Below are 14,852 nucleotides of genomic sequence, written 5' to 3' on the forward strand. Positions count from 1 at the left end.
GACTTAAACGATGCCGTTGAAATCTTTGGTATTTTATAAATCGCTATCACTTGAAATTTAAAAAGGGATATTATTATGCAAAGAGAGAGTGGGAGAGAGAAAGCTACATGCTTGCGTGCATGGCAGAATACGCGGTTCCGTATGGATGTGCTCTGAATCGTAACGCGTTTAAACTGCTCATCGTAGATCCTTCGAGTCCCCCGTGAATTTCTGTTTGATGATACGGAGGAAGATTGACATTTCCTAAATTTCCATTGATAAATCCATGGCAGGTAGAAGCTTGCATAGAGGTATAGTGTTGCGACGATCTCCAGTATTCGCTGTAGGGATACTGCGCTACCTGAGAAGTCTGTAGAGTATCCGAGTTGTTTTCCTGCGTGTGCGTTATTCTGATAGGTCGTAAAGGTAAAGTGGTTTCCACTTCTCTGTTCGAGGAAACGCCTCGGTTAATAGCAGAACTCCTTTCGTTTCGGCGAAACTTGGCGCGTCTATTTTGAAACCATACCTATGAGTAAAATTTCCAAATGTTCAGTTTCGCGAGAGTATTTATACTAGTAAAAATATTTTGCTTCGCCGAGATCGAAGAAAATCGCGTCTATTTGAGATCGTCGAGGTTCGTATCTTGAAACAGATAGAGGCAACATTTTTACGAAAATATTTTAATTAAAGGCCATGAAACGAAAATATCATTGTGGTAAGCTGTAATTGTCGAACGAAGAGAAAAAAGAGAAGAAGAAACGAACGGACATAAGAAGGGATGCGGCAAGTGAAGACGGGACAGCGTGACGGCTCCTGGCAACCGTACAGTCCACGGCAGACAGACGAATGGACAGACATCAGCGGGAGACGAGGGACGTAGCAGCAGCACCAGTAGTGGATGGATCGACTCGTGTAAACGAAAAGTGTGCTTTCTGCACAACCGTGTAAGAGTCACCACACACGTGCTAGATACGCGACGTATCGTACAGCATACGTCGTATGCCAAGCACAGATGCCGCTGGAACGACGCAACTATCCTGCCAAGCTAATCATAGCTCCTTGCCCCTGACAACCTGTCTCCTCTGATTTTCTGCTTAGCTATCCGCGGCGACCTCCATCCTCTTTCCTTCCTTTTTTTCACTTTTTCTTCTTCTCTTTCCTATACCTCCGTCTGCCTGTCTGCCTTCCTTCTAACGTTGCCCACCATAATCCCAAGAAACATGTGTGAACTTGGCCCACCAAGCGATACGATACTTTTTCTCCTTTACATGCTACCACGATACTTTTTCTCTTCCACAAAGCAAAAATCATCATCGAATGCCTCTACTGTACTTGAAAATACATCTTTCTTTTCTTATTCCATTCAGTTCTTTTCTTACTTTCAAGTTCAAAGATGCTGTTGCCATTACCTGCACTCTGGCTTCCGATAGAGATACACGCGTTGCAAGTTCTTCTCGAACGAAAGCATCCGGATAATGCGTCCTTTCAAACACCCTCTCCAACGCGGCTAATTGTTGCGCCGAGAATGTTGTCCTACTCCTTCTGGGTCGCCTACACGTAGGTGTCGTGGAACTTTCGTTGCACTCTGTAAAATATAAGCGTATCATTTGCCACAATCACTTTATCGCAATGACTTCATCTACAATACGCCGGTCAAACTGTTACACCGATTGCCTAAATTGTTATTTGCGCGGAGTTACTTGGAAGAAAGTGAAAATTCGAGTGAAATATTTCAAGATGCTGTCCGCGATAGGCAAGTAACGCTTCTAAAAAGGAAAAAGAGCAAAGAAGAGAAGCAGCACAGGCGCGGCTATTCTTGAATGACTTCACTGTACTTGAGCATTCATCAAAGCGGTATAATCTGAACAGCATGACTGGAAATGCGTGATTTCGATGGAATCAAGCTCATCGTGGATCGTGGATTAAACGTGAAAACTCGTCATGCGTGTACACGCGGGCCTGTCTCTCAGCGAAACGCGCAATCACGAATCGCGTTTAATTTTCTACGTTTCGTTACATAAGCGTTTGTACGAATCCTAACGTCTCGATCGCGAATACCCTGGATTCTTACCTAACGAATTAGTTGGTGTCGACAGTAAGCGCGAGACCGTGAAATCTTGCGGAGTATGAGGATTCGTCATTTGTGAAACTATCACGCTGTTGTTTTCTTCTTGTCCCGAATTTGCACACAACATTGTTCTCTTTTCGTTTAAGAAATAAACCTCTTTAGTCGAATAGCGATGGACGAACGAACCGAATCGAATCGAATAGATAAATTACGAGCTTCGATTATTGCACAAATATATTTCTTATTCTTAAAATTGATTACTTGAACATATTGAAGTAAATACGCGATAATATCGTCGATGAGTTGCTTAAAACATTGTTAGATAACATTTCCTGCTCCCTAATTTTCAGTTTAGAAACAAATGTTTTATGAATTAATCAGGCTGTTCATTCAAGACGTAACAATTATTTATGAACGCTGAAGACCGAATGCGTAGTTTTTTCCTGAAAATCTTGGTCGAAGCGTGGCAGAGTAATTAAGGCTCATGCCACGTGCCAATCGGCTCAATGTGGTTCCAATGTGCTTGGAGAACTTTTTATACTTTTCCAGCAAATATTACGCTCCTTTATCGTTGCCCTATTCGGTTTAAATCTTTTAAGCAATTAAAATATCAGAATAACGACCAATAATGTTTTCAATATTTTAACACTAACATTTACATCTGTTAGGTGCTTTTCACAGTAAAAATTTTCGTAGTGAATTTTTATCGAGTATATTATCAACGGCTGCGATCATGGTCGTTACGATCAATTATAATTCGTTTCAGTTTCTGCGGGTCTTGCAAGAAAGGGGTAACTCAGGTCGAAACGCGTATACCTGTACCTTTCTTTTTTCTTTTGCATCGAATGCCAACTAGGAATATGTAAATTAGATAATATAAAAACGAACCGTATACTGCTCCAATTATCGTATTATACGAACATCAAATTCCTCCTCGTAGGATCCGCACTTACTCTAAATCGATTCTTTATGCTAACAGTATATAATAAATGTACATTTTGTCACTCGTTGCTTGGCGATGAAAGCGTTTCGCTGTAGGTCTATAAATCAATTGCTCTTTTGGACGTTTTACGATCTTGTGACATTAATCGTCGATCATTTGAATAGCAAGGAATATCTCTCGTAAGCGCGAAGGCTCGGATGAATCTATAAGCGTGTATTATATCTAATACAATATCTAACAAGCGCGTCTGATTTAACGAATTGTAAAGACTGTTCTATTTCAATCCTTTCGAATAAAATTCGCAGTAACTGTCATTGTACGGATAGATGATAGTATCCAAGAAAGTCTTCGTCACGAGCACTCTGTACGGACAAGATCGTTTTGAACGAACGTTCTCGACGATAAGATTCGTTTCCAACGACGATGTTGCCAAAAGATTAACGTTGTCCCGTACGTAAACGAAAATATACGTATACATGCGACGATCACCCACTATAAAATTGCGAAGCGTGTTCGATCGCGGTAACGTTTCGTTCAAGTTCGAGCGTTGGTTTCATCCGAATCACGCGTAAATCACAACTAGCCGATCGACTTTGCCGGAAGATCGTTTCGTGAAACCGTGAAACGAAGCCATCGTATTAGTTGATGCGGCGAGATGCCAACTGACTTGGCCGAGTTAAAACGTACTTGAAGATCCTCCTCAGCCTCTTCATTTGTCTTTCCTCTTCGTTCATTCTCCTCCCGCCTTCTTGCGTGCCCCTCGTTCTGTCGCTCCTTCCTCTTCTCTCATTTCGCATCTCGTTCTTCCTTTTACGCAGGGAGACACGCACGCAGGAGAGGAGAGAAATAGAGAATTTTAAGAGTAGGTGGAGATTTCCTCGGCAAGCTCCACCTTCATTAGATGCTCATTGGTTTCTAAACGGTAGCACGGCTTTCCGATGTTTTCTGGATGCAACCCCTGGCAATTTAAAAGTACGTACGCGTGCGTTGTCTGTTATCCAGAAATTTTGCCATCGTCGATACGATAATTTTATTTTCTAAAAAGTGGCAATGAATCTCGTTGCAAGTTTTCGCAATGAATTTGCGAAAGGAACGGACCATTCCCGGTTCGTTTGCATCGTATCACATCGGTCGATTAAATTCTATAAATTGATCGATAAACATATAGTGACATACAGTATAAGCGCGGCGTTTTGATATTACAAGAAGAGAGAATAAGCAAGAGGCGCCGGCGTCATGATGGTTTCGATTTTCAGGGACACGCTAAACTACGCTTCTTTATGCGCCGGAACATTGGTCTTGTTCATAGCCGCGGCTTGACTCTCGTTACACAAGGGTGTCGAGTAACAATTTCGCCCTAACGCGAGTTCCCCATCCTTCCCCTTATTCCCGACTTTCTTCTACTTTCTTCTTCGAAAGTAACAATTTCTTGCTCCCTACTCCTGATTCGAATTAACCGAATTACCAAGCTTTTTCATCTTTGCGTAACGACTACTCGCTGAAGAAACGGATATCTCAAATTTTACGACTATTCTTCTTTTTCTTGTATTTTTACAACATTCATAAAAATGATATAACAGTCTGCATTCTTTTGATGTTTGAACCGCCGACGGCAACCGCGTCGTAACAGCCCAGTGTCGTGAAAATCGCGAGACTAATCGCAGAACTCGAGCTATTGGTTATTGGAGAATTCAATGGACAAGAAGGGGAGGAATTCGAGAAGAAAAGACAGTACAGCTTTATCGAGAAAATGCTGCGAAAATCAATGAAAAAGTGTTGCAGTACGAAGTGGCGACAGCTGACCGCGTTATATCTATACCTCGACGTAGAACGAGCGTTCCCGGCTCTCAGCAACAATTATATTCCCGGCGATTTTATTTATACGAGGCTTTTACGAGCGCAGTCATTCTTGCTGTCAACCGTGCTGGCCCAATAAAACGCGACCGTGCATCCGTTCTTTCGCTACCCACTTTCGACGTTCGCTTAGACCGAACTATTTCCCTCGAAATAAACGGCAGACCACATTATGCGTCGCGTTCGTGAATTCAACGATTTGATTCAACGATATTCGTTTTACAAGACGGAGATCGCGCGATATTTAAAAGTATGCTCGCGATTCTCGAATCGTCGGCTGCAGCTAAATCAAAAAGTATTCGACGTCTCGTAGTCGGAATGAGAAAGAATAAAAAAGAAAAAAAAATGGGAGGGAGGGAAACGAAGGAATCTCGCGAGTCAGGAGACCGGCAATAAAATAGTCAGAGGTTCGTTTTTGGTGTTCCAGTCGCGATGAGACGGACGGGTGCGTCGCGACGCGGTGACACGTACACGTCGCACGTCGCGCGACGCCTAAGGAAAATTATGAGCCAAGCCTGGACACTTCACCGTGCCTTTGTCATCCTCTTTATCTTCGCGAGACTACCCGCGACTACGACACACGGTAACTCCTCTCTCTGCTTTGTTCTCTTTCATTCTCACCCCTTTTCGTTTTCTTCCCTCTTCTTCTTTTTCTACGCCCGCAAACCAGCAACCGCGATGGAGTTTACAAATCCACGAAAGAACTTGAAATTCTTCACGATGCACTTTTCTGGTATTTTCGTAATGCGATGCGCGACGATGAACGACTCGAGAAATCCGTCTCTTGGATGCGAACAATTTCTGCTAAGATTTCGACAAGCAATGCTTCGCACGCCTAAATATACAGGCTATGCTTGTTTGCGTATTTGAGAAGAAATTCGATGCTAGAAAATCCTATGATCAATCCAGTTCTATTAGAAACGCGTGGATTTTAGGCGATCGTAAGAGATCTCGGCATGCGTCAAGACGGATCAGTGTCCGACGTTGTGTAACGCAAAGAGGGGAAATCACAGATGCAGTTTTGACCACCGTGACAGTGATCGTTGCTTGACAACTCCCGAAATAGCTTCCATATGTGTACTTTGGAGAAATAGTCTTCACGGTATTTTCCATATATTTCCATATTCTTGGTTGCCCTTTCTTTCTTCACGGCCCGCCGTGCAACAATTATGTCGCCTGGCACTTGCACCACGCGATCAACTTCTTCGTATCTACATAAGTTTCTTGACACATATGTTACGTAAACGATTTTGACCACGATGAGAATATGAAATTGGCTCGACTTCCCGTTGTATGAGAGTGCAACGCGTACTTTGCGTTTATACTGTATTATATTTTCCACTTTCTTTCTCCCTTCACTTTTGATCGTCCACGAACATAACTGTCGACTTTTTCCATGTTTCTTCTTCGCTTACTCCACGTGTTTCGTGTTTGTCACTATTTTAAACTCGCTTCTGTAAGTTCACAAGCTTTGTTCTAAAGCGTATCTCGAATACCAACGTATCACGAATTTCCAAGCCCCCTCGGGTTTATCGAAATTCTGGAAATTTTCATAATCGCGATCAGCTACTGTAATTCATCCGTGTCCGCGAGAATCCGTTTTGCTTAGGCCATTTCTAAAGCGATTTTTATCCCACGGGGAGAAAACTCGTGAATTTACGATAATCACCTGACGACCAACTTTCAACTTCCGAATTCTTTTTTGAAATCTGCCTCTCGTCGGCCGAGTACGAGTGTCGAAGGGTGACACTTAACGTCCCGTGACGCCTTAAATCTACCTATAGAAGGAGATTCTCGTTTGGTAGCGAGGAGAGGACAAACAACTCGCCGAAAACCACGGAAAGCAAAAACGCTGCGATAGTGGTCATCGGGCACCGTGAAGACATTCGATTAACAGCGATGAAAAGAGATTCGGGGGTCTGCGAGACGGATTTCGTACTTCTTGACTAAGCGACGGTTACGTTCTCATCGGAGGAGACGACGACTGTCACGGTATTTGCGGTCAGGTTGCCACGAAATTGTCAACGGAGTCGAAAGGGAAAGTGTATAACACGATAACGACGAATGTTTCAAAGGAAAACGAGAAAGACTCGAACGTGGTCTGTCGGAGGAAGAAACATATCATGCTTCGGTTTCTTCGGTTCGTTCGAGCAATTACAAGGGTCGTGCGTCATTCTTGCCAATTAGGCGGAGGAAGCGTCGACGATGCAGTGGAAAAGCCGCTGTTTCAACGTTTACTCTCTTTTCTTCTCCCTCTACCGATTTTCTTGCTCGCTCCTCTGACGACTGGAAGAAGATAATTTTACTCGTGCTACCCCCTGGTCCGAGATCTGTCATCGGTTATGTTTCTCTATGCGGAGACAACCCGCCGTTTCTGTTTTTCTCCTTCGAGCATCATCGAGCTTTTATTATTCTACCTTATAGACGATAATTGCCAATGGATGAAAAACGTGAACGACGTAAGAATATAAGACCTGCGGTTCAAAGTAAAAGCGTCAACGACGCTTAGAGGCGCTAACGATCGTTAAAGACTACTTCTGGACCGACGAAACGTTGAAAGCAAAACGCATCGGCGCTTTGCTTAAACGTAAAGGGTTAACATTTCGTGGAACGAAGGAAACGTCATTCTGGCTGGGCAACCGGCGTTCATCCGCGGCGGCACTGGGAGGCACGAAAATCCCCCTTTGGTTAACAGAGCGTGATCCCCATTACCCGTCGTGCCACCCGCTCCATCGCCATGCCACCGGTCACAAGTAAATTACGCATTCATGCTATTCCAAGTTGGATTACATTGCTCATTGTAATGTATGTCAAGGGTTGACCATCTCGACTGACGCAGGAGGGGGTGACTGCGCCTGGAACAACGCAAGGGTCAACGTGGTGGTTAGCAGACCCCTCTGGACTTTGGTCTGCCTATCTAATTACACCTTCTTATCATTAGCGTTTATCCTGTCAACGTTATTATAATTACGTAACTACGAATTTATTATTCATGACGGAACGTTGACAGTTACCGTGTGTACAAGATAGACGCATGGGGTAATTTCAAGGATAATAGCCAGGCCAGCGATGAAAAGAATTCGACGGGCAAAAGTTGATCGACGATCGACGGGTCGCGAATCTTCGTCAGCCAGTTTTCCATCTTTCCAGTTTTGCCTCGAAATTTTACACGTTCGTCGAATCAAGACGCACCACTGCTTTTTCTCCTGCCATATTTTCATATTATGTGGCAATATTTTCATTCTTTTTGATATTTATTTGGACCGTCAGACTCAATCGATTACTCGTCGCCCAACCTTTGGTAATACAGCGCCATATGGCGCAACTGAGCGAGATGTTGCGAAATCATTGCCCTTAATTTTTTGGACATAATCGATTGCGAGCGCGCATTCAATGGATAATGGAAGACTGATCGGAGTTAGCTTTTTCAATGCAGTCACTGGTTTCGTTTCGTTACGGTACTCCGATCGAATAAATTACTCTCTGGTGACTGGTGTATTTTTTCTGAATCCAAGCGCGTTGCTTTCGAGCGTGATAGCGAACGATAATGACATAAAGTTTCTCGATGATTCGAACGAACGCGTGCGAGATAACGGTAAAACGACGATTCGACGTGTTACAACCTAAGTCTTCGTTAACGTTTGATCTATGATGCGTTTGCCAACTTTCCACCGCTTCCACTGGTTTACGAACTCGTACGAAGCTCGTCGTAAATTCTAATTACAAAGAGATTCCTTTGCGAATCTCGATCCAGCTGTTCCTAGGATTTGCTTGGTTTTCAGAATTTCGAAGGGAAGAAGACAGCAGAGGAGATAGAGATGAAAGAAAATGGTAACACGTAGGACTTTATATACGGGGATAATACGATACAATGACGATGAATAGCCAAATCGACAATGAAAGATTTGATTCGAGAATAAGGGCTCATTATCGCGCTTTGGCTCCTTCTACATGTCGGATCTCCCGCGGAGAGCGTCAACTATTTTTCGACCTGCCCTTTCATACGGTTTCTTCCTTCTCCCAAACAACTTTCCTGTCCCTGCTCGCTTACCAGTAAATTTTTCTTGCGATTTACGCGCAGCGGGATCGTGACGTCTATCTAATCTTCTCTAACTAGGAGAAAAAAAAATTGACAAATTGGGTGATACTTGCTTTAATCTCACTCGATAACGACGCTTCCCTACGACCTGTTTTCCCATACACTCGTCCTTCGATCAGCCTTTCTTGATCATGTGGTTATTCTATTGCCATCACTGAACTCTTGCCAGTAACCCAGTTGAGATTAAATTTATGGTCAATCCTCCAGCATCCTCTTAAACGGTGATTATATTCTATACCGCGTGAGCTGAAATCTCCTCATCTTGCGTAGATTCTATCTACAAAGTCTAGAATATGTAGAATGTTTATTTCTTAAGAGCAGAAGTTTATATTCTCACAAAACTTGGAAATACAACACGACAAAAATTGCAAGAGGTTCGTTCATCCTTTTGCACGACAAGCTTCTTATGTATAATAGTTTCGTTTGGAGGCAAGACGAGAGGAACCCACGAGGAACCGTAATATCTGTTGGCGGTACAATCAAATGATTTTGTTCTTCTTGTTTGTTCGAGAGGTGATACGGTTCGCGGCGCTTCTCCCGGTTGCATTTTATTTTCGTAACGGAAGCAGAATCCTCGTGTTCGTAAGTCGAGAGAGATGCTCCCATGGGAGAGTTAGCTTTGCTAACCGTCTCCTTCGATATATCCCGTGGCAGGGAGAAAAAGAGAGAAAGAGAGAGAGAGAAAGAGACCCGCACGTGTGCTACTCGACTAGCCGGATTTTTTCTATCTTTTCCACGAATTAACTTTACTTGAAATGGCGAAACGAATGTCGAACAGGCAATATATAACAGTAAATAGTTTTAAATGGAAATATTATGTAAGAATTACAGGGATATAAGATGAGAGATAAGGAAAGATAAGATGAATATAGTATGGTTTCAAGTTCACCTGTTACTAAGGCTGTATGCATTTTCGCTTTCAAAGATACACGTAATATTTCCCAGATCATTTTCGAAAATTGGCCTCATAGATTGACTTTGAATAGGTTCTTTCTTGCTCAACCCTTTGATCGCGAACGAGGTCCAGACTCTCAAGGAACATGAAAAGCACGAAGAGGGGTCGATAATATCTTCACAACTGGGACAGTATTTGAAAACAACCCCCATGAACGAGCTCTCGAGTCTCTTCAGGAAACCCTACTGCTTTTGTGACTACCGGGATGTACAGAACCGTTTCATAGACAAATTCTTCCTGCGAAATCAGGGTTCGCGGATATTAAAGGGGTTGATGAAACGTTCGAACCCTGTTCGAACGATCATCGAGACATCCCTTGCGACCAACTGAAAAACGATTCCTCGTGCTCCGATCAAATTTCCGAGACAATTTTTATATTAACGGCAACACGGTGACATTTCACGCGCAAGCATAATCTATCATGCGATCTTGATTATTCTATCAATATCTTCGCTGACAGATCAACATTTTTCATATTTCCTTAATATAATTCTCGATACAAAATTCATATGGTCATTCGTGTTTACTATGAAAGTTTACTATGAAAACTCGCCTGTTTTATCAATATCTTTACTGGGTAAAGGCTAAAAGTCTCACGTACTTTATTAACATAATTTTCGATAAAAAATTCATAAAGCCATTCATATTGCGGAAGGGTTAAATGACGCTGTTTGTCGTTCGAGGAGGAAGGATTGCAATCTGGTCACTTTATTCGCGAAACGTTGCCGACTCTTTTGAAAAATAAGCCTCTCAGCCGATTACGCGACACGTTTTACGAACATAAATGCACGTTGCCTCCGCCCCTCCCTCCAAAGCCACAACCGATTTAACCGATAAGGGGGTCGAAACACTTTCGTGCATGGAACTCTAATCTCTCGATCGCAACAAATACCGCCGCCGTTCCCTCCTTTTGACTTTCTATCCAAATTCATTTAATCGAAACACCGGCCGCTTGACTCGTAATGGGCGTACATGGGCCCTGCGAGTCGAAGCTATCTCGCTTGTTCCACGGTAGGATAGGTCGATGGAACCTTTACGTTCCAGAGAATGCCGCGCATAAATTAGGATCGATCGACGTTGCCGCAGCTACGATGGATTAACGTGGTTAATACTGGAACGAAGCATGAATCAGGATTACCACCTGCCACGATTTATGACCACGTGCATTGTTCTGTTACACGCTACTTTTTGGCAAGAGGAAAGACCGAGATCGTGCATGAATATTCAATTTCATCGACGGCTGGTCACAGCTCTGATCGACCTGTGTTTTACATTTTTGATATCGCGTTTTGATTAGTTTCACACACAACGGTTTCACTCTTTGATAAAACGCGTCCTGGGAACATGACGAAATTTTATCTCGTTTATCTTATTTATAGACACGAGTTAATGCACAGCTTCGGATATACGAACTTACAACTGAGCCTGTACTATCAGCTGCTATTTTCTATTGTAACGACCAACTGTTACCGGGTCTACTCAATTATCCGAATTACTTTGTCTCTTGTTCTCGTGTCTCTGTCAACATAAACGAGATTCCGTGTGTATTTTCATCTGGAAGTTTTCTACAACGATGTCACGATCGACGATAGTTCACGGTAGAAACTCATGATCGTTCTTGTATTTTCTCAATACGCGAGCGAAAGTAAGATCATAATTCTAGAAGGTTCGATTCGGGTGTCAAGGGTGGCGGTGAAAGTAAGAGACAATAAGTTAGGAAAAAAATGTTGCGCAGGCAGTAGAATGGCGCCTGCCTCCTGGAAAAGAAATCCTTCGGTCGGCTTAACGGCTTAGAAATAACGATACAATAGCCGATTACAGTGGCAAAGGGAACTCCTATCTCCCCCGTATTGGGCTTCTAATAAATACTTCTGCGACCTTTTTCTTTCAGTTGTCTCGTTCCCATCGTGACATGTTTATTGCCACGTAACTCTTAATCAGAACCGGCTAATTGATCTTTTTCCATAGCTAACTTGTACGATCTCTGAGAATTTACTATCGTTGGACAGGATAGAAATGCAAATTACGCCTTTCCCTGGTAATTTATCGATCGGTATAAAGAAAAAAGCAAGGAAAATCGTCGTGTTCTATGATAATAATTCTCTAGCGCAGCTGTCTTTGTATTCTTTAGGTTGCTCGCGTGTGTGTCATTTCCGCAGCTGCCATATTAATTATTCTAGATTTTTCGTCGATGTTTAGTTTGTGGAATGTTGCTACCAAGACAACGAAACGTTTCGGTTTATTATCGAGACCATACGGAGATCGTAACAAAAAGCGAGAAAGATTGGGTCAGTTTCGTTCAAACGACATCTTCAATGGAACGTATGATTGAAGAATTTATACCAGCTTTATGGAGAGAAATTTCTTACAAAGATGTCAATCAAATCGTCGCCTCGCCCCAAAGTATAGGAGGATTAGATCGGTTTCGGAAAATAAAATACGATATCGGGTAGGTCTCTGGTGACCTATAGCTCGCGTGCTGTTAATTCGAATAGCAAGAAAGCTAAACAAGAACGTGTTTAGCGGGGCTTTCACTACGAAGGACGAAATACCGTTTAATGGGACGTGCTTTTCGATAGGTGCATGATGGACGTGGGAATTTAAAAAGTTATATTTCTATAAGCTCGAACGTGTCAAAGAAGAAAGAGAGGGGAAATAAAAATAGAAAGATACAGAGGAAGAGAACAAGAGGAAGAAAGAAAGAATGCGAAGCGGAAGAAAACGAGGTTTCTCCCTTCTATCGGTCCCATTCGCCTACTCTTGAAAAAAATCTCGTCGATTCGTTTCCAGTCGCACGATTCCGGACAATCGCGCCTCGCTCTAATTTGGCAAAGGTAGGTACCTTCTGCTCCCGCTTCAGGAAACTTGAGAAAAACTAGGGTGAATCATCGAGGTGTGTGTCCTCTTGCGGGGGTTTTTTTCGAAGCATAGGAAATTCGAGGCAAAAAATCTATTTTAGAACGAGGTTTCTTTCCCCTTTTCTCGTGTCAAACGAGAGGGGTAGAGTCGTTAGAATCGCTTTGTCGAACGCATAAGACGATGCCACAGGTATTTTCGTGCAATTTTTCTTAAACCATTGACCGTTGTTTATGATCGATCGAAGAGAAACCTACATAATTATACTGTTTTAGAACGACAAAAGTGATTCTTCAATTCGTTATGCCTTCATCCCGTCCGTCTTCAAAACTGTCCTTCTTCCAATTATCTCTTTTTTCTATCTAATTAAAAGATTGCTCTATTGCATTGGCGATTTATAAATATTTATGTACGATTAAACGCGTGGATTCTAAAAATACGATAATCCGAAAGCGAACATATTTCGTTTAACCCTGCAGCCGCGTAAGTCGTAAGTTGATAATCAAAAATATTTCCATTTTCTATATAAAATATTTCTCCACCTATTGTGACTTTCTTTTTATTGCATTAAAAGTCCCCTAATGACAAACTTGTGCATGATGCAAATATAAAATATGGAAGTCACCATGAGCTGGATGAGCGCCCGTATTTATAAAAGTTCCTCGATTTCATTTCAAAGTATCTAATTACTTGGCCTGAACCAGGTGCATCAGAGTTTCTACATCCGATTCATAGATACGTTTCCCTCCCTTATTCGTTGCTACACGTTATCGACTGGGCTTTAATTACGAGTCAAGGGTTCTCGTCTCTTGAGCTTCTTTGTTCGATCTTGAAACGCGTGGCTACGCGTCGTGCATAAGAGCAAAAGAAATAAGCCGTCTCTAATTACGAGCGAGGATATGCGGGACCTTGTGTCCGCATCGACATTCGCCAGCCAGTAATGAAACCGCTTTATTCTTCGGGATCCCTGTTCGATATTCTTTCTTGCACGCTTCGCTCTTATGTAAAAACTCATACAAGCACCTACAAACGCAGCTGTCCCGCAGCTATGAAACCGTGAAACGGTTCCAATTTCGTTTCAACGTTTTCCTCTACTTTTGCCCTCTCTTCTCGTGGCTTCTCTCATGCGAGTCATCCGACAGTTTTCGACTTTCCAGTAGGAGACAAGGAAATACTCTTTGTGTAAATAGCATCTCGCCACTCACTTTCCCGGAGAAGATTCCAGATAAAAATGAAAACTACCACACGATAGAGATGTCTTTACGCTTTCGCGTTTTACTTATGGCAATTTGCGCGGGTACTGCAGAAAAATGGAAACGACTGCTTCGAAGTTTAGATACTTGCAAATTCTCGAAAGAAGTTACGAAGAATAGCGAGAAAGACTTGGCTATGAAAAATATTGACACACCGCTCTATTTATCGTAGCGTTTACAAAGCGATTAATCATTTAATAGTACTTCTTATATAATTACAAAAATGTTATACTACGAAAATGGAATGTATAGAACCTGATAAAAGAAAAAAAAAACGATTCATTAGAAAGTAAGGGTATGCGCCAATATCTTTTATAGCTGCTGTAAATATCGCTTTTTTGAAGAAGTCGTCAGCTGTAGAAAGGAACTTGTTGGATCTATAAAAGGAACTTCCATAGACGGACCTATAGAAGCAGCCAAGATCGAGCGACTCGTGCCCGAAAAAATAAGACGAATACGTTGTCGTAATTGGACCGTGCGTCTTTGAAGCAAGGAGCAGAGGTCCCTCAGCACGCGCGGGGGAGTACACAAAAGAATCGGATTGTTCTCTCAAGAGCTGTTGTATCGAAAGGCGGCTGCTTCTCTTAAAAGTAACGGCCGGAAGATTGTCACGTGCCTGAGAAAAATTCCTCCTTTCTACCGGTGTGTATTGACAACGCTCGTTACCAGAAACTATGTTTGTCGAATAATTTTGCTGACAGCGCAAGTGGTTCCTTCTTTTTTCGAAGGAATATCGAGCGATTGTGTAAATACCGAACATTTGCGGTATACCTCAGATTCATCGGCCCTGACCAGAAAAGGCTTTCAACGCGGACGTGTCTGTGTAAGATATACGTAGGTATACT

At 42.5% G+C, this 14,852-nt stretch overlaps 1 protein-coding gene across 1 annotated transcript; it reads right to left on the minus strand.

Moving 5' to 3' along the window:
• Positions 1-2: 2 nt before the first annotated feature.
• LOC117153813 (uncharacterized) lies at positions 3-3,614 on the minus strand. Its single transcript, XM_033328205.2, has 3 exons — positions 2,051-3,614; positions 1,389-1,564; positions 3-505 (listed from the first exon to the last, which is right to left on the minus strand). The coding sequence occupies exons 1-3, from the start codon at positions 2,172-2,174 to the stop codon at positions 104-106; spliced, it is 702 nt and encodes a 233-aa protein (XP_033184096.1). The 5' UTR covers positions 2,175-3,614; the 3' UTR covers positions 3-103.
• Positions 3,615-14,852: the final 11,238 nt, after the last annotated feature.

The sequence above is a fragment of the Bombus vancouverensis genome, chromosome 3 (assembly GCF_051014615.1).
Source record: "Bombus vancouverensis nearcticus chromosome 3, iyBomVanc1_principal, whole genome shotgun sequence".
Taxonomy (NCBI): domain Eukaryota; kingdom Metazoa; phylum Arthropoda; class Insecta; order Hymenoptera; family Apidae; genus Bombus; species Bombus vancouverensis.